Source organism: Phalacrocorax carbo, chromosome 6 (genome assembly GCF_963921805.1).
Source record: "Phalacrocorax carbo chromosome 6, bPhaCar2.1, whole genome shotgun sequence".
Classification (NCBI taxonomy): Eukaryota; Metazoa; Chordata; class Aves; order Suliformes; family Phalacrocoracidae; genus Phalacrocorax; species Phalacrocorax carbo.
Window position 1 is genome coordinate 36,254,721 of NC_087518.1, and position 21,298 is coordinate 36,276,018.

A 21,298-nucleotide genomic window follows, 5' to 3' on the forward strand; every position below is an offset into this window, starting at 1 on the left:
GTTTTGAGTTGTTCTGCTTCTGCATTAAATACCCTTTTTTAAAAAAACAAACCAAACCATTTTTCACTCACACATTGGACTAACAAGTTTTGTTAAAATTTTATCTTTACATCCATCCTTTTCATTCCATAAATCCAGAATGTTAGCTTGCAATATAAGTTACTCCAATTTCTAAAAAACCTACTATTAAAATCTGTTGAAAATTGCAAAAATAATCTGCTGCTTTAGCAAAATTCCTTTCCTCTTGTACATGCCCAGGCACACAAATAAATTGTACTGAAGTAGTTCCAGTCTCCTTTTAAGTTGACCTCTGTTATGGAATAGCAAAATTTTGTTGTAGAAAGTATCAAAATTCTCCAGGAACGTCAGGATGCAGCAGGAGTCATCAGGCTACCACTTAAAAAGACAGACAAATCTTTTCAACAGGTTGAAATGGAATTTAGAGTATAATTTGAAGATCAGAAATGCTTCTTGTAGAGAGAGAGACTTTCCCTTCCCCTGAACGATACTGCTGCAATGAATTATTAAAGCAGGGAACGCTCACACACTGTTTATATTCTGATCAACCTGATCAATTTTGTGCGAAACATAGACGTGGATCTTATGTTCTTTTCTGAGACAGGTCTCACCCTTCCAGCCACAGCAATGACTGAAGTGGGCCCTTCCATCAGTAGGAGAGTGCAGTATGTTTTAATTCTTTGGCCAAAATTCTACCCTGTCAGTATATATGAAGCACCAACAGATAACAGAATTTTTTTTTTCATATCGGGGTTTCAAAAAATTCTCTAAATATAGTATATTCTCATCATACAAACCTGCAAGACCAAAGGACCTCACAGCTCAGTGAAGCATGCCTATAGGCAAAGCGAGCAAAACAACCGTCTTTTACTGGTTTTAGATGTTTTCCAAATAATTCAAGCTCTTCTGCTTGTTTTTGTTTCTCGTCTGTCTTTTAGGAAGAAACACAAAGTTTTCTACACAAATTTATATACACTATACACTAAGTGTTTCAGTAATTCAAATATTATGTATTGCTACAACGGCCTGTTACTATCCTTACCAAAACGATTTGCCTATCCATAGTTCCCATACAAGCAGCACTAAGGAGGCAGGACACTCTGACCTCCGTTCCCCAGACATTCCCTTTGGTCCTTGGAAGACAGTTCAAGCATCTTCCATTACAATGTTCTTATCAACAAGAATCTTCCATAAGTGTTTTTTTCTTAAACTAGGTTACCTCCCAAGGTCAAATAAAACCCAATGTTTTAAAGACTGAAATTTAACATACTTTAGAATAGTACTACCTTATATGCAAGAATATTAACTCAAAACAATAGTGAGCCTTCTCTCTAACCCAAATTTAGAACTCACTCAGTCACAAAGATGGACAGCTCTAATACACATCCTATCACCTTATCCAATAATAAAATACCACAGAAGAAAGTTTGCCAAAATAAAAATGGGAATATTTATTATTTTTCTACTAAAGCAATGCAGATTTTTTGAGATTATACATTGGTCTTTGCAAATGTTTCTACAGCTAAATTCATACTTTTCAATTTTGTAAAAAAATTAGACACATACTCCAGAAAAACAAAGACACAGGGTATGTCACTGAACAATTGGATAGTATTATAATTGTTAGTAGGGATGAGCAAAGAAAGCTCAAGCTTATACTTAAACTCTGGCATTTGTATCATTACCATATATTGAAGTGGAACAAAATGGCTACATTTCCCTTGCACATTTTTAGGTCCACTTTCCAAGCTTTCAGAAATCAGATAGACTGTTAAATACTGAATTTGACCAAGAGAACCTAAATATTACTTTGCAGTACTACATGCACAAGATGCAGGGGAAGGAATAAAATTAGACCCGTGCATACAGTACGAGACAAACGGTTACAATTGTCAAACGTGCGCTGGACAAAATTTAAAGTTTATGAAAAGTTTTCTTTATTATCATGAAAATAGTTTCAGAAGCACATAATTGTATGTATTTCGCAAAGTCATCTTCACTTGGCCTCCTGAACTTTCTTAGCATTCTGTTTTTCTTTCGCCTAGAAAACAAAGGGAGATGATGTTAAGCTCTGGTAAGACACAGACCTTATTTTTGGAGGTTTGAATGACCACTCATTAAATTTTTGAACATTCAAAGCAGCATGCTGTAGAGACACTTTAGATGTAATTTTAGACCCTTCAGAAGTATCCTGCTACTATTTCACTATGTTCATACATAAAGCTTTTTAAGAATACATATAAGTTTCATATATAATACGTAAGAAACAATAAGATCAGTTAACTCCCATAGGGGAAAGGAGAGGTGAACAAAAGCACCGTTTTTGAAACCTAACCTTCACTTTTCATACATCCATATTCATTTCATTTAACATGGAAATAACTCTTCCTAATGAAAACACTTTATGTCACATGAAAATACTGCATTCGGATATACTGATTATCACAAATTACACTCTGAAGCAACCAATATCTTAGTTTTTTAGATCTTTCAAAAGAGCAGGGTGGAAAAAAAACCCACAAGAGTTCCTGCCAAGATATTTGCAAACAGTTTCTCATATAATTTGCATCAGCTGATACATAGTTCAGATTGACAAGGAACTAGCATTTTCTTCCTTATGAATTTACTGAAAAAAGATTAAGCAAGAAGAAGGGACAGTTTAGATGCAACACTAGCTATCTTTCTGCCAAAACATTTGTCCATTTTGAATCAGACTGTTGCTTGTTACCACTTATTATTGAACAGAATGGGATCTAATCAGTGATTTAGAATTAAGATCTGTTATCACCAGCCACTCGGGTCCACTGGAAATTTACTTGTAAAAAAAGCTTGATGGTGTTATAAATAACTTAACATGAAACTGGATTAAAACTCCACAGGTTACCCAAGGAAGGAAAAGATTAAAAACGGAATCCAAAAGTTACTGTCTTATAAACTACTGGCCTACAAACATACTTTGCCAAGTATATTCAGCTAAAGACTACACTCATTAAATAATATTTAGCTCTTTTTTCGGTATAACAAGAGATCCTTTATCAGTGAGTTCAAAATTAGGGGTACTGTCTATGACACATGAGTAGATATACAAGCCAGCACTGATCTTACCACAATTCAAGTACTTGACTAGCCATACAGTTTAATAACCTTGCCAAAGTGACAGACACACTTTAATAAACAAGCCTTAATACACACCTTAGTAATAAAAGCAACGTTAATAGCTAGACACCTTAAAAAGGGGAAAACAATGAGCCAGTAAATCAGTATAAGAACAGAGAAAAAAATGAAGACGACAAATTTCGAGCGCTCTAGATCACCAGAATCTCTGTGCAAAGGTTGCCATCTAGTGTTGACAACTAGACAAATCAGCAAAACTGAGAAGAGTTCAGGTTGGCAAAGGAATCAATCTTGTACATACACATTTTTGCATGTATACATTTAAATAATCTTCAGTTAAAAAAGGGATATCAAGATAGTATGGGGAACTCTACAACATACAACATACTAACTGGAGCTACACATCATAATTTTAATGGGACTTTTAATTTCCCATGTGGAAGAGCCCAAATCAGTTGTCTCTTGTATTGTAGCATCTTATGCTCCGTAATGTGATCATTTAGCTGATACTGAATTGCCTCTTCTTATATCACCATTAGAAAAATTTGTTTAGCTTATCAAAGGGGAGATTACGCCTTTGCGTAATAGTGCAAAGTTGGTTGGTCCCACAATCTCCAGTCGCCACTAGAATTGTGCCTCTTGAGAGCTGCAAGGGACCGTCAGGTAAACTAGCAGTATATCTGAATGCAGCTGTTTAAATAAACAAACCCATTCCAATTTATGCTTCCAATACATTTGACTGCATTTTTAATTTTAAGTAGAAGGTATGAAGATCTATATTAATACACTTTTAAGAAAAAGTCATCTAGGAATACTCACTTTTTCTACTAATGGTATTAACTGTTGGTGCTCTGCTAAAGTCTTTAATAATTCCATGATGAAAGGCAGGTAATTATGTTTTCTTCTAATATTTTCGATCTAAAAATATATTAAAAGCATTAACAGAATTATTATATGGCTAAATGGGAATCTTCCCATCCCCATCATTGTCCTGCACCCTGCCCCCCCACTCCTCCCCAGGAGCTGGAGTTTTTTTAAATTTCAGCCAGCTAAAAATAAAGTCAAAGTAATCAAATTCTGAACACACTGTGAGATAGTATATGCCAGATGAATTATTCCTGGAGGCACAAATTCTCCTTAAGGTCTTTTGTCATATTAACAAAAAAATGCCCAGTGATTAAGGAGGTTATATGGTTTAGCCACTACTGTAACACTGACAAGTACTGTTATCTGACTATTCACTTTTTTGTTCTCTCCTTTAATTGCAGTTCAACCTATGTATTTTCACAGTCCATTTCACAGAGTCTATTGCGTAGTTGCGGCCTCAGCCTAGGCTGAAGACTTACACATTTCTGTAATGAAAAGGCGTAACTATTTTTGTTACACTAAACAACCCCAAGTAGATACCCTAGCATACAAAAATGCGGACATTTAAGCAGTTTCCACAATATTTCCACATAAAATTAAGAACTTTGAGGGTTCCCCCCCCAATTTAATTTGTTTGCTTACTCTCAAGCTCAGTAAAGCACATGCTTTTTTTTTTGGTAGTAGTTTCTTGAATTGCACCTTGATGCTGTGGAACAGAATGTACTGAAACTGCTTTAGAGACAGATAAAACTAACCCTTCACAACTTAACCCATGTACTGAAGAAATATATTTGAAATTGTCATGAGAATTACTGAAGTCTTGGTCTGTACCTTCTAAAAACTAGTGAAAACGTTTCTTCCATTTATTTAGCCTTTCTTTGATATACACAACTTCTATTTTAAAACTTATTTTTGATCCAGCCACTTTATATACCTCCCCCAAAATAGGTTGAGGGATTTTTAAAAAATTTTTTATATATATATTTATATATATACGTTACCCAGATCCCTCCCCAAAATGTTTATTTAAAAATATTAGGTACTTATCAAAAAAAGTTGCAAGTGATGATCTCAGAGAAACTTGCCCATATTTTCATAATGCCACGTGTGATTTCAAAGAATGATATGCTTTCAGTGCACACCCATAAAGTGCTTATTTAGGAAAATGCAGAACATGCCAATTGCATCGTCACTGTTTCCCACAGAGGAAAAGACAGCAGGTAAACTATAGCAAAAGAACAACTCAAGTACCATAGGAGAGCTTCTTCACTAAAAGCTATGCAAGTACCTATATGTCAGATTAGGAGATGTATGTGCAAACACAAAATGAGTATACATGAAGTTCACAGAATCTCCCAATTAGCTTTCATTATCAACTGCTGCATCCACATTCTTCATTATTGACAATGAGAGCTGGAAGAGCTTATACGAATGCTCTGTAGAAAAAAAGCATTATGACTAACATGTCAAAGTCCTAGTAAACCCAAAATATCCCACTTAGTAATAGGCCACTGTTACACATAGCAGTGTAATTAGTAACTCCAGCAAGAAAAGGCTGATCAGCTTTCTGGTGCACATACAGCAATTTCTCTGTAGGAGTTCTAGAACTCACTGTGCTTGAAAAATATTTTCAAGTGAGAAAGATACAAAGAAGTGGCAAAACAAAGGGAGCTACAGATACCATTACAAACTGACTTATGAGCCCTATGTTAAAAGGAAGCAAACTGGTAATTAACCTGTAAATTTAGGAATGCAACATGAATTTACATAACATTGTCTTTCTAGTACCTATCCAATTCCTTCAGATTAATTGCGACAGCCTCCCATAGTTATAAAAGCTGCTTTTTTCTTACAAATTTCCCAACAGTTCTATCAGAAATGCAAAAGGCTACTTACCTTATATCTTTTTAATTTTTGGTTCTCTTCTTCAATTAACATCTGGTATTTTGCAACTTCCGACTGTATAGAACTTAACATATTACTACTTTGATCTGTATCCATAGGCTCCTCCTTCCAGAAAACAGAAAACGTAAATGGATGATGTTACTACATTTTAAAACTTTAAAATAAAAATACTCTTAAGACAAGACTTATCACAGAAATATTCAGTTTTGCTTACAGTTATAGGAACATGCAAGGAATTTCCAGTTAGTTATAAGCAATTTAACTCAGGTACTAGGAAAAGAATAGTTCCACTACCACAGCAAATTAGTCAAGACAGAAAGCCACAATGACATGGTCATACTGTACCAAGCTCTCAAATTAGCTCACTCAGAACTAACCAGAGCTGCATCAGTGCATCCACACAGCACTGCACTGTGTTGGACAAATATGTAGTAATCCTTCCCTGCTTTTTTTAGTGATACTCCATTTGGAGCAAGGAAAGAAGATGGTGAATAATAAAATGAAGACGCAGAACTATTATCAGAGAACTACGATGGCCTACCTCTGCAAGCTGGTGCTGTAATTCTGCAATCCTCTGCTCATATATCATCTTTCTGTCAGACACAATAGCCATCAAGTTAAACCTTATTTCACCTTCACTGTATCTAAATGAGGAACAAAAAAAAACACCCACAAAGAAACAAACAAAAAAAAGCCACTTTCAAAATTAATCATTAACATGACAACTCAAAAATCTCCTCCACAATTTCATTATAAGGGAATGCATTTTGTGGAATAAAAATCTAAATGGATCTATTAACTTTAGTTGTGCTACAGATCCCATCTTGCCACAAAATAAAATCAGACCACAGTCAAGCATTATCCAATATTTAACTCCTAATAACTTCCTCTCCCAAGATAGTACTCTTCCTGTCTGTGGTCACAAAAAATAAATATTGAAACTGTCCAAAAGAGAAAACTAAGCATGACACAGTTGACAACACAACTTGCACAAGACCACTGCACATCAGAGTTTTTACTTTCTCATTACTATTATTTGTTAGAGAACAGAACGTTGGAGACTTCTTCATACTATGTGAAAAGTACATTCAACAATTAGACTAGCAGGTCTTTCAGAATTTAAATTCTCCAAATGTGATTTGTACTAATGCTTTGCTTATAAAAAAAACAAACCTTCAAGTAAAAGACTTTGCAAATTATTTTCTAAAACCAGCATAAAATCAACTTTATTTCTAGCATGTTTGAGGCTGCAGTTTGAGGTCAGAGCTAAGAAGTAAGAAAACTTCTATAGCATGTTTTTCTAGCTAAAATTTCTAAATCAAGCCACATACTTAAGGGAAACTTGTTCTCTGTAAATACCAGCTGTATGGATATGGTTATTATCTGGTATTTTTGATTATAAGTGCAATGGCACTCTTAGTTTTCACTTGCAAAGACCCACAGCTATCTAACAGAGTTAATAATCTTGCTCTTCCTTTTTCAGAGTACTAGTAGGATCTCTCTTCACTACATGGATACCTACTTTGATTAATCATACAGGAACACAGCGTATCTGAGACTTATCTAGCATCACATTTGGCTCATGTTGTGCAATAAGTTCTGAAGTCACACAGTAATATGCACATAAAAATGATGCATAAGCGCCATTCCTTAGAAATTCAGTTGAAAGCCTTTAATTGAAGAAAATTAAGAATAAGGAATTTTTAAACATATATAAAGGTGCTCTATTTTAAAAGCATCGTGACCATTTACTTTTGTATACGTTTCTCTATGACAGGCCGTACAGCACTTATCCAGTCATCTTGATTACATGCACCTAGAAAAACACAAAGAAAAAAATTAATAATCTTTGCAAAATTTATTACAAATTCAAGACCTGTATAATTCAGGCTTAGGCAGCAACTTCAGAATATGTAACAAGTCCTTCCTTGGCAACTGCAGTCTCAAATTATTCAGGTGATTATTTAGGAGGCAGAAGACGTTTTTTAATAACAATCTTTAGATAATGTACTGGCCAAAGCAATGGAACAAAACTAAATTTTAAGGACATAAACATCTAATGTTTATTTTGTTGATAACAAGAAACAATGCGGGGCGGGGGTAAGTATGTTATGTAAGAAACAAAAGAAATTTGTTGGTATGACAACATAAAAGTAGACAGCAAAAGAAAAAAGTATAGGCGGATACAGCTGTTCCATTTAAACAAAACAGTTAATACTATGTAGATGCAATACAGTGTTAAAAAGTTATATGCAGGAAAAATATAAAAGGATATATGATAGATGATTTTAAGATAAATAAGAGAATAATTAAAGGTGGTTTTGTAAGTTGATAACGCCTCTAACAATCTCAAGACCTTAAAGCAAATGAAGAGTCTCATGATCTTGTGACCAGAAGAGTTATGTTACTGGTAAGTCTGCAGACTGTAGAGTCTCTCTAGCCAGAATAAAGATGAGATTTAGCAGCAAGCCATTACTCAGCCTAAAAATAAATACAACTGTCAAGAACACTGGGAAAACACTCTGGAAATGGAGTGTGGAACATACTGAGATTGTATCAGACTCAAAAGAAAATACAGACACTTGATAGGCATGGTAGAGCTTTCCAAGACACAAGATGGCACACGTACCTCAAGAAAGATTACAACACACAAAACAAGAAGTCTTACAGAGAATAAAACTATGCTAGAAGTAGCTATTCTGTTTTTTAAACCATTGGAAAAATATTTGCTACCTAAGGGGAAAGAGGGCAGTGTGTAAACGCCAGCCACATAACATATAAAAAGTGTATGTAGTCAGCTGTATACATGGTCCCACAGAAGAAAAACAATAAAATAGATTGATAATTTATAACCAACCGGGGGGGGCACGTCGGGGAGATAGCTTTGAAAACATGACATGGGAATTGTCTTGGGTGACAACACCACAAAAAGGAAAATGTGGGGAAAAATATTATCAAAAGGAATTGCATGCTATCGGTAAGGAAAGCCAAAATGATTACATAGTTTTACCAGGTTTTGTTAGAGACAGCTAAGAACAACAACGTATTTCCTTAGGAAAGGAGAGCAAACATCCACAAGAAGTGGGTTACGTAAACTTCTCTCTTGCAACAAAAGTCTTAAGGTATTAGATGCCCACTGGATTGCATGGCCTGTTCATTTCATTACTGAATGAAAGGAGAGATAATCAAAAATGTGGAGGAAGCAGGAAGAAAACTGCATTTTCAGATCAACAAAAATAAACCAATATAAATGACTGCAAGTAAGTACGAGCCTGCATAGAACATTAAGAAAACTTTAAAGATACGGTTTATTTTAACGAATAACTTGGTTTGATCCTATAACATACAACCAATTTGCTGCAGTAAGCTATTGTTAAAATGAAGGACATTCAGAAAAAAAAAATTACCTAAATCAATTGGTCCTTCTCTTAAGCCATCTAGTTCATATAGCCGTCCATTAACAGGAACATAGCTTACAAAGTGAAATGCATCTTCTTCTTTTGCTGAAGACTTTGCATCAAATTCAAACATCTGTTGTCTGCAAAAAAAAATTATTAAAAATCTGAGATGAAAAAGAATTTCCTCAAATTTTGCCTAGATTTAAAACATGTATTACCTGGCAAAACTGTTGTGAACTTGCCGAATGACTTCTGAGTTGCTTAGTGCCAAACCTTTCATCTGAAAGGAAATAACAAATTTGATTGTAAGCCAATGTAGATATAACACTACAATACTTAAAATACAGAAAATAGTAGGCACTTACCGCAGCATCAAAACTTTGTGAAAATTCTTTAAATTCTGACAAAGTCTCTCCTAGACGGATATCTTGATGAGCACAATTTAATAGCACACTTACTATGGCTTGAGTGGCACAAGCATTATTAATTACCTAAAAACAAAAAAAAGTGTTGAGAATTTGTTCAGTACTGGTGATAAAAACTTAAATTAAGCTGGGCAACTTTAGTCATGACAAACACACACTTTCTCTGCTGATTCACATTACAGCTTTACTCTAAAACAGGCAGCAAAATCTAGTCTGAGTAGCCACAGAGAAGCCTTTGCAGTAGGAAACTAATAAAATGAACTCTGGATGGCTGTCACATACAATTAATTGATAAAACTAGTATTTTACACCTCTGCTTTGAAAGTCTGTCATTCTACTGCCTCACCACCTCCCTAACATGATTAATAAAGGACAGAAGAAATACAAGAACCCTCTGATCTCAGTGGAAAAACAAATAAAGTACTAATCAAAGCAAGCTACCCATATTATGTTACTACATCTATAGTCTTAAAAGTCAACTTTCCCAAAAAGAATGTCCTTCAAATAATCAGAATTCCTACCAGGACCAGGAGCTAAAAAAAAAGTAATTTGGGACAAAAAGCACATTATGGAAGCTAGAACTTGCATAAAAGGTTGCCTTGGACAAAAAAATCTCAAATGTCCTAGGGATAAACTAATAAAAGTTAGAGCTGTTCCAAGATGTAAAGATTTTTTAAAAGATGGTTTACTGAATAATAAGGTATAAGAAATATCAGATTATTCACTTGTTTCTTAATTTACAACATACCTATCTTTTTCAACCTAACATTAAAGTTACTAGTTTGTGTGACACTGTTCCTTAGACTTAAGTGTTAAATATTCCATTTTTAGAAAATATAAACAAACCCCTTTGCATTACAGCCATGTCTTTGGTGTTGCTTAGTAATACCCAAGCTACAGTTTCTAAAGAAAGAGACTATTAAAATTATTAAATATAATCTGAGATTTAATGAAAAGCACAGTAATCAAATGGTATAAGGCCATAGTACAAGACAGACTACATGATTTTTTTTCCTCAGTGTGCTATATAGGCTGGGAAAAATAATTTCTCTTCAGTCTATGAGACTATTTTGCAATTGAAAATGCTATTTAAACCTTAGGACTGGGAGAGAGGATGTTGATTTTGTATTAAAAAAAAAAAAAAAGACAACCTCATTCAGCGCTGTGAATGTGAAACCACTTCCAACAAGACAGGAGAAGAAGAAAGAAAAAACAAACCTGTTTTTCAGATTATTTCCATATAATGCAGATGATCAAGAAATTTAAAAGCGCACTTCTTAAGAAAAATACAATCTAGTTGATTTAAATGGTAATCAAGGGAGTTAACTACACGTGCAGAACATACTACAGCAACTGAAGCTCAAATTAAACTGCAGGTACACAAGCTAACGGCTAGAGTTCACACAATTACAAAATAAAGGACATTGAAGAAAAATCCATCAAGGGCAGTGAAATAATGAACAGCAGCAGAAAAATTAAAAACCACAGACTACTAGAATGACTTAATCTGAGAGAATTATTGTAACACAGAATAAGAAACAAATAACCAAAGATTTTCTGAGATATGACTAGAGAATGGTATCAGAGGCAGTTGTAAAAGTAGTACTAGAATGAAAGCAGGAATATCCTAAGTGGATTAGAGTGGGCTAACCTGAAGCAGTCGTTACAAACATTGTAATTAAGCTGACACAGAAAGGATAAAGAAGGTAGAGAGACTTTTGGTGAAGACTTATTAGACCAGTGCTATTACAATGAAGGGAGAGTCACTACAATGAACTGCACTTGTAAATAACAACTAATACAGGACATTATAGGGAGAGACAGCACTAAGTGGTAACTATTTTTAGTGAAACATCAAGATGGAACAATCAGTTGCTCTGGCAGACCACTAACCCAATAATGGCTTCCAAAAAAGGGAAGGGAAATGAAGAGAGATTTTGTGCCTAGAGGCAAGATCAACACAGAAACTGTTGGACCAGCTGGATACAGGGGCTTTCAACAGCAAAAATAGGAGGAAAAATTAAACTTGGCAGGGAATTTGTGGCTTCATCAAATATTTGCGTGTTGCCATAAATACAGTTTTGTATTCCAACTACAGTATGAGGGAGTCTGTTTAAGTATATAAGGACCAAGCTAAACAATCTTGTCTTACTGCTAGAAAACAATATGCAACAGATGCAGATCTTAGACCAGTGACCCCCAGCTGTTGAAATGGAAATACATTATAGAACTACAAACACTTTTCAGAAAGTGAGAGGCAGGAGGTAAAGAAAAGGCAGCAAGAATAGTCCTGTAGCAGAGGAGTAGAAGCAAGTACAGGTGATATGTATAAAAAGACAGCGTGCTCCTGGATCTAGATGACATGAGAGAACTACCAAGATGAAAGAAGGGGGAACCTAGCTAGTGGTAGTTCATGGGCAGGGTGAAGAGCAGAGAGTGAGGAGGAGGTGGTGACTGCAGTAGCAAATGTAGATGAGTGCAAGGTTTTTGTCACACAGGCACAGCATCCTATCAATCCACACAGCCAGTCCAGCACTGCTGTATGCACAAGCTAGTGTCCTTTGAGAGGGAAATTGGTCAGGATATCTACCTACCGTAACCTCCAAGGTATCTCTTACTTAAGGTAGCTTTAGCATTGGCAGAAAACATTTTCTGCATTTAGACAGCATGACAATATATGCAGGTTGTCCCGGAAAGATTTTTATTTTCTCTTGAGGAAACTTAAGATTTTCTGTATCTGTCCAGAAATCCCAACACGTGCCTGAGTATTTCTGTCCAGAAAGTTCTGATGAGATATTAGATTGATCAATATTCAGGATTATTAATTATCTGCTTAACACCAACTTAAAGCAGATACCCGTATTTGAAAGATTTTGCTAGCAAACTACAAGGTGTATTTAATAACATTTGAAAGAAAATAAGTTTTATGTAGGTATATATGCACAATAGTGAGATGATCTCAAAAAACTTGAGAAGATTACCAAATCACCAAGTGAAGCTTAGCTTAAAACAAAGGAACCACTTGAATAGGCTACTCTGGCACACTCTTCAATCAAGATGTGTAACTTCATAAGCATGCACCTCTCCTTAAGGATCCAACCTCAGTTTCTGGATCAACTTAAGGCTGAAGTACCCTAAGCTCTCGACTTGCATCCTCTCTCTGATGGATTAAGTATTTTATTTTTCAAAAAGCTGTGGACAACCCTGTGCTGCAATTGGAAGGAAAACCAGCAGATCTCTGGGGTTCATTTACTACAACATCCCACTGCTACAAAACAGTTAGCTTTACAAAGCGCAACATAAAAAATTCAGCAATAGGACAAACATATGCTTGTTTAAAAACCCTATCTAATTTTATTTATTTATTTTTATTCCCTTGGAATAAAGATAATCTTGCTATAGTTACATTCAATTACTGAAAATCTCTTTCAGACTTTGATTGGATGTGTTGCCAAGTTCATTTTACTTCTTAAAAGTTATCTGTTATCCCAAGTTCAGTTTTAACATGGATATCTGGTCTATCTTCATCTTACAAACCTGAAAACGTAAAAATTTTGAGTTTGAAATCAACTGAAGTATTGGAAACGTTAAAAAAAACCCACATCATATGCTTCCACTAGTGGCACAAAGATAACCAAAGACCAATGTTTTGTTATTAACAGTATAATTTAGATTCTCCTGAAGGTATGTAGACTTTCTTCCCAATTAATGCAGTTAATGCTTTATTATCACAATTGTAATGTTCTATCATCACAATGCAGCATAAAATAAATACATGGCACAAAACAAAGGCATGATACCAATACTTCAGTAATAAAATCTGAAGAGGTTATCAAACTAAAAAAACTTTAGTACATAAGTCTGCAACAATGGCATTCTTTTTTGTCAACGGACACTTCCACTTCTGCAGTGATCAGCACAGAATACAGCTCTTTGAAACAGTGCTGAAGATAGCTGAATACATTGAGTGGTACAATCGTGTAGCCACTGTGTGTAAAAACAACAGCAAGGGCCTACTTAAGCAACACAGAAATCAGGAAATTCAGAGTTAAGGCTGAAATTGTTTCCTTAACTCACCTCATTGTGCCTAGGTATCCTAGCTCAAAGGGTATGTAAGATCATCCAGAGTTCTGTGGCCTCAAATAGAGGACCAAATCATACCTAGGCATAACAGGGAGGCCAAATTTAACATGAGTGACCATTAAAAAAAAATAAAATCTTTTAATATGCATGCATATGAGACAGATTTTAAAATTCAACCCCCCCCAACATACTCGTGATTTAACTTTGAACAAGATCTAGTTGTCATTTGGAATTGAACTACAACATCGCTATGAAAGTGGATATGAGTAAAACGGGAGCATGCACAAGCTTCTTATCAAAGTTGTGTTTCCTAATGCAATTTTAAAGGTGCTTTGCTACACAGTTTGAGAGCTGTAGTCTTTTACTAAGGCTACTTTTATCTAACTAACATTTCCCCCTGCCTCCCCCAAATTAAACCATTTTTAAGATGGAACATTTAATTAAAAATTGAACAAAAGCGGAGCCATGCTGTAACAGCATCATTTATTTCCCATACTAAATTGTTGTTACATATTAACAGTTACTTAGTCTTGCTCATACAGGGTTCAGAATTACACCTTAAAATTTCTCTGCAGTAAAACTGATTGTACCGAATCTCTTTAGATGGTAAATTTACAAGAAGAAAATGCATGGGAGGGAAAGAGAGCCAAAAGACTTATTGAGATTTTTAGGGCTCCAGTGCCATGCCAATTTTGAAAATACAGGTCAACAGACCAATTATCTTAAATGCCATGAAAATTTTGCTAACCCAGAAAACGGTTCTATTTGTTCTAGGGTTCCAGCCATAACATGCAGTTATTTTACTCATCACTTTTGTAATTAAGGAAAATAAAAAAAAGCCTTGACATCTAAAAAGGATTCTTGAAAGATAACAAAACCCCATCCTCAAAGCCACCATAAAATTGGAGTTAAAACATGCAGAGAGAAAATAAAAAAGGCACACGAGTCCAGTTGCATGGTAGCTTGGAGGAGTTGCTATTTTACCACAGAAATATTTAATACTAAAGCTTGTCTTCCCTTGTGCTCCTTCATGACTCAGGAGGACACAGAGACTGCTGTTTCAAGAAATACAATAACCTCAGCACTACTATAAAGAAACTCCTGTTCTCTGTCACTTACCTTTTACCAGATTTGGCCTGGACAGACTCACTGAACAAATATACCTCATAATGTGGCAGGAGACCAGCCCAGAATATCCGCACAGAAAACTTCTGGCTGATGAGCTGCACTGGCTCACGGAAGTTCAATGAGCAGCTGAGCCATTGCAAGAAAGGAACAGAACCACGAAGTCAAAAGGAGACAGGTTGGGAGGACCAAGACATCCTGCTCTCATCATCAGCAAAATCATCAGACCAGCCATTTCCTTGGGAAAACATGATCAGTCCTCAAAACATAGCTTGTTAAGTTAGATCTCTAACTAAGGCTAACTTCCTCCAATGTGAAAGTCACCAAGAGCTAAACTGGTATTACAAGTCCTCCCAAAATATCAAACCAGTTTCTTTGCTTTATCTGTTGACTTTTAGTTTCTTTATCACTGTTCCACTAGTTGTTCAGTCACAACACCTCAGTCCAGGCAAAACTGAACTGACATGAAACACAAGCATATATATGTCTACAACAGATATTTTGATTTTGCTAAGCCACTGCATTTGACTGACAATACTAAAACATGAAAAAAGATATTCTAATTTTAAACTCTTTGCATGTTACTTTTGAAACATATGTTCCATGCCATCAAGTGGCATAACAAGGCATTACTATCTGAAAATAGCGAACACTTCTAGAAAACTGCCTTCCATGCTGAAATTAATGAATTCTTAAAGTCACTCCAGCACACCCTCCTTGAAGGCAGCAAGGGAAGGAGTGGGAAGATTAGAAAGTTCCTATACCTCTACAAAGAGGTTTCAGGCTTAAGAATACAGTAAAGTATGAATGCTTCAAAGAAAGCTACAAAATAAAGATGACCTTTCATTGTTAGCCTTTAATTTTCTGGTTTTGTTAGCAAGTCTGACATTATCTAAATTTTCTGATGTACATTCTGCAATCCCAACTTAAAGCGCAAAGCGGCTCCTCTTAGCTACTTCCTTTTAAAAACAGTGTCATGCTTCAAAAAGGGAAGTGGAGACTGGAAAAAAAGCAAAAGAAGTAGAGCAAGGAGACAAATACTTTGAAACTTCTCAGCATCCACAAGAACTGCAATTCTGGGAGAACCTCATCTACTCACAGGAAACAAGGAAGATGAAATCTCTTGAATGAGGGTAAATCTGCCTTCATCTTAAAAAAACATCTCTAGGTATGTATCAGTAATTTCCTCCTGCCACGCAACTACTCAGAGTTTTATCAAGGATTTTCGCTGAGGTTCTTTGCATCAAGGCTATTTCAGAGCCACAGCCTACTGATCACTGACAGTATGTTTATTCGGTAGAAATTGGAACCTAAACCCGTGTCTATCAGATCTATCAACCTATAAAGACATTTGGCAAACTGCTGCTGATTATTGGATCATAAGAATAGTGGTCACTGCCTGGCAGGACTCAAGAGTTGCAGCAGGGGAAGAATGAAGAAAACAGTATTAAAAAGACCAAGGAATAAAGTAATCCACAATAGCATGAAACAGTAAGGTGATTATAAAAGAAACTAATTAAAGATTATTATCTGCACAACAGAATCACACGTACAGAGTAGCCAGGAGAAGTACAGATACCTAATATTTCTATTGTTCTCCATACTGCAATACTTTTAGCTAGAATTGTGTGGAGACTTCTTTATATCCTGAAATTTACTTCTCCATTTGTGCAAAAAAAACCCCAAACCCAAACCCAACAAAAGCAAACAGAACATGCCCAAAACAACCACCAGCCTATGTGTCAGTCTTCACAGAAAGCCTAATAATTTGCCCCTTAATATGAATGCTTTGTACTTAACACAAGTAGGTTTACACTTGTTATTTGGACTGTTACATTTTTCAAGCAGGTCTTGAAAAGGAGCTAAAAACATTTATTAAATACTCCTACTTTCATTCTGGTTACTTTGTCTTGCTTTTCTTGCTTGCAAACAATACACACAGCAGCCTGACAAAGCTATTTAATAAAACATGACAAATTCTACTAGCAAAAACAATTTTTTTCCTGTAATTTCTAATTTAAACTCACCCTTCTGATTTAAATACTTAAAACTTCCATGCCAAAACAGTCTGCAAACTCTTACAGGAAAGTATTATGCTAGAGTTACACTGCCCTGGCTACAGAGCATTTGAGAAACACAACAAATAAAAACATGGACCAAAATAAATATTTCTTTGAATTTGTTGAAAGTGGTTTCAAGAATCATTTGCTTGTTCTGCTGAAAACATTTACAAAGTAATTCTTTATTGCACAGTGGAGTGAGTTACTCTTACAAGAGAGGGCTGACAAATAAATGAGCACCTTACTCTTCCACCCCTGATGATTTTTTTGTCTGACTTAACAAAGCAAATCAGACTGATCTGTCAATCATCTTTTAATACACAGTTCCTGCTCTCACAGAATTTGTTCAAGTTATTTTACCTTGTAAAATTTACATTTAAACAAAATTTTAAATTCCATTTAAATTTGTGTACATATTAACAAAAAGATAGTTTATTTTTCAATATTAAAAGTTGCGTTTTGTGACATATCTAAGAAAAATACTGAAACTTGCCATACCTGTTTAGCAAAAAATATTGTATCCAGTCTGGAATCCTGAACAACAGAACCTGCCGGTTCTTCTCCTGGCTGCCACTTGAAGAGGAAAATCAGCCCATGTACTGGCCTAAAAAATAAAGTTGATAGGAAAAAAATCAGCTGTACTGATGAAAAACACCAAGGCCAGAAATCTCTACTATAATTTAACTGTATGCTGGTACAGTGATTCTGTTAATTATTTCTTTCTAAACATAGGGAGCTTGTACTGAAATTTTCAGATGTGGTCTTTTAATTAGGCAAAACATACTGCAGGCTTCTTTCAGTATATGCTAAACAATCCCAATCTGAATTTGCATTTAGTCAGTAATTTTCATAAGTCAGGACCAGTTTTCCCGGTTACTGTAACTATTAGAGTTGCACAACACTCATTTGAATTTATTACTGATAAATAGCTATCAAAACATTTGTCAATCATATACAAGAGCTAGAAGTACAATTTCAGTAAACCTTTAGACATACATAAAACATTCAAAGAGACGCTCTCATGAAACTTCATGCATTGAATTATCTCTTTGAGAGGTAAGAGAAACAGTTTTCTACTAAAATTATGTATTGCTTTTCAGGCTCCATGTCTTGCATAGTAAACAGCTTTTACTGCATGTTGCACTGTATTTAGTGTTCCCATAAACCAAAACTCATTAGCAAAGGAAACAATTCTTCAAAAATCTACAGCTAAATTAAAGCAAAAACTTATTCATCATATGAACCTGAATTTAAGGTCATCACCACAAGGTTTATCTACTAAAGGTAAACATACTACTGCACAAGAAACTTTTCCTAAGATCTGACCAGAAATCAGAGACGCGTTTTAAACAGTGGGTCCACTAAGGGAATTTGAAAAATGCTACGTATTATTATAGTCTTTAACTCCTAGTTAAACTATTGTACATGCATATGGGAAGGAAGGAAGCTGGCCATCACTCAAGACTAGAAAGATATACATTGGACAGTACAAGCAAGCAAAGCTGTCACTTTACGAACAAGACAGGTAATGTTCTGACAAAGTATCATATGAAGTACATGGCGCAAGCAGCAAATAAACCACTTCTCAAGTAACATTTCTGCTGTTCGGGTTTCACTTGTCAAATAACTTCAGGAAAAAATTCTAAAACTGCATCTTCTATATTAACTGCTACATCTTCTGCAAGATTAATTATACAAGTGTAGGATATCCACACAAGAATAGAGTACGGTCTGGGTTAGATTACATTTTCCTCTTAACATCTTGTATGTGAACACAGGTAACACTTACTGCATCACAGACAAAATGGTAAAAGAATGAATATTGCCTACTGAGGGCAGAACTGTTCCACATGATAGCAATCACTATCAGTTATAACAAGACTATTTGCCCTCACATACATATGGAAGTGGTCCTGCAGATAAAACAAGTTACAAAAGTGCGTAAGTACAGTAAATTAATTTAAGGCTACAGATGCGATATCACATTATGTGTGGAAGAAGGGAGATAAAGCAAGGAACATAAGTTTGTCAAAGGATGTAATGCAAGCCAATGACAAAATCATTGGAAATCTATTTTCACGTTCTAGCTACTATTAGCATATATTGCCCAAACTAGAAAAGCTAGATTAAGTACCAAGAGGTTAATAAAAAGTTATTTAATTGCCAGGTATTCTATTTAAATCAAAATCCCAATGAACTTCTGCAAAAACCAAAGGAAAAGAAAACCATGCAAAATACAAACAAAAAAAACCACAACAAAAAAACCACCTAAGTATACATTCTTTCAGCAACTTCAGACAAACGTGAATAAAACCCATGCAGATTAGAAAAGTGCCTTACTTCAGTTTTTCAAAGTTTTCTGGTTCCAAACTCCATATTTCTTCAACTTGTGCTCCTCTACAACCTGAAACAAGGAAAGGTACCTGTTTCTTCAACTATCCCATTTAAAAGGGACACAGCCAGTAAAGACAGACACATGAAAGAACTATGGAAACATTTACAATTTCTATGTCCAGGTTATGGAAAAGTCTATTTACAGGCTTTAACGCCTCTTCATTAAAAAAAAATAAATAAACCAACCAAGACAGGTCAAGACAAAATATCTCAGGAATTTCCCCTGTGTATGGTAATGTCATTTTTATAATACAGCTACATTTTAAAAAAGAAGCAGAGAAGATTAATACATCTTTGGTCACCTCATGTCCTTTGCTGAACTGAAAATAATACTGTTTTTAAAGATATTGCCAGCTAGTCCAAAGCAGAACTTAAAATATCTATCTCCAAAGAAAGATTCACGGTTATTAGACTGAAAATACGGTAAACAATACACTCAAGCAAGACGCTTTCATAAAAGCCCCAAAAGTTCAAATACTTAGTATGTGGTAGATTAATCTATTAGTTAAATAGAAAAACAAAAGGAGAAACATGCCTGGACTTTGCTTGTTGGAAAAGGACATGACAGAAATTATAAATCAATGTAACTTAGCATAAAACCATTTTGCTTCTTAGGCCAAAATCCTGCATAGACTTCCCTGTTGTTGTAACCATATAATCACAATATTGCTAAAGATATTAAATACAATTCATCATAGAATTTAATACTCTAAAAACCAGAGCAGCCCCTTACAGGTTACCCAGCCTACTGCCAAGCTCCGCCGCTCAGCTTGCTCACAGCCCCCTCCCCGGAGGCCCTGCAGCCCGCTCCGCCGGCACACCTCCCGCACACCTCCCGCACACCCACCCACCCCTTCGCAACCGCTGATACTCTCCCCGACGCGGCAGGCGCTCATCCGGCCCTGCGGCAGGAGCGTCCGCGTGCCCCGGGCGCATGTGGGGGGCTCCGCTGCACGGCGCGCCCCGCGGCCGGACACCCACGCCCCGGCACCGGGAACACCGGGGCCGCGCCGAGGACAGACCGACCCGGCGGGTGAGCCCGGGGCCCTCACAGCCGCCCCGCGCCGGCAGGCCGCCAGCTGCCCGCCCTGACACGGCCGCCCGCAGGCCGCCGGGGGAGCACGGCGCTGCAGAGCGGGAAGCGCCAGGCGCCGTGAGCGCGGCCCGAGGCCGGGATGGCGCGCAGAGGTCACAAAAGACACGTTCGGTCCCACTCGCGTCCCGTGACAGCCGCGCCGCTGGGTCCCACAGGAACACGCTCCGCGAGCCTCCCGCGGTAGCGCTCACCCCGCCGGAGCGGGCCCGAGCTCGGCCCATGCCTCCCCTCCGCTGCGCCCCACACCCCGTTCCCCGCCCGGCCGGCCTCGGCCCACCGCCAGCGAAGCGAGTGGCGCACTACCTCGCACTCGCGGGGGAACAGCTGCAGCCACCGGCGGGGCCGCAGCCTCAGAAGCCCACCGCCCGCCCAGCGGCGCGGCGCGGCGCGGCGCGGCGCGACCTCAGCGCCCGGTCCCGCTCCTCTCTCACCGAATCCCTTGATAAGCTCCGTGAAGACACCCGGGTCGCTCTCCATGAGGCACCACTCGCCGGCGCTGCTCCCTCCCGACATGGCGACGGCCCGCGCGCTCCCTCAGGTCCGGCGCCGCCGGCGGCCCGTCAAGCTGCGAGGCCGAGGCACGCCGCTCCCTTCCCGGCAGGCCCCGCGGCCCACGCCGCCCCTGTCATCTCTATGGTGAGGCGGGGCGGGAGCAGGAAGCGGCTGCGGGGACTGGATCCGGGGCAGCTGCCGGTGTCGGCAGCGGTACCGCCACCACCCCGGCCGCGGAGGGGCCACGCCTCCGCTACCGTAGGCTGCGGGCGGAGGGGCGGTGGAACCCCCCCCGCGCCGCGGCAGGCAGCGCTCCCGGCG

The 21,298-nt window shown here is 37.4% G+C and overlaps 1 protein-coding gene across 4 annotated transcripts; it reads right to left on the reverse strand.

Annotated features, from left to right (window-relative positions):
- Window positions 1-1,444: 1,444 nt before the first annotated feature.
- Window positions 1,445-21,146, reverse strand: UCHL5 (ubiquitin C-terminal hydrolase L5). 4 transcript variants are annotated; one of them, XM_064454735.1, is made up of 11 exons: window positions 20,917-21,146; window positions 19,336-19,399; window positions 17,494-17,599; window positions 9,668-9,793; window positions 9,521-9,582; window positions 9,312-9,442; window positions 7,657-7,720; window positions 6,446-6,497; window positions 5,896-6,009; window positions 3,952-4,050; window positions 1,445-2,059 (listed from the first exon to the last, which is right to left on the reverse strand). In XM_064454735.1, the coding sequence occupies exons 1-11, from the start codon at window positions 20,996-20,998 to the stop codon at window positions 2,015-2,017; spliced, it is 945 nt and encodes a 314-aa protein (XP_064310805.1). In that variant the 5' UTR covers window positions 20,999-21,146; the 3' UTR covers window positions 1,445-2,014. The 4 variants fall into 4 exon arrangements, with proteins under 4 accessions (XP_064310805.1, XP_064310804.1, XP_064310806.1 ...); XM_064454734.1 differs by having other exon boundaries at window positions 6,446-6,548; XM_064454736.1 differs by lacking the exons at window positions 19,336-19,399; window positions 20,917-21,146 and adding an exon at window positions 13,805-13,888 and having other exon boundaries at window positions 6,446-6,548; window positions 17,494-17,510.
- Window positions 21,147-21,298: the final 152 nt, after the last annotated feature.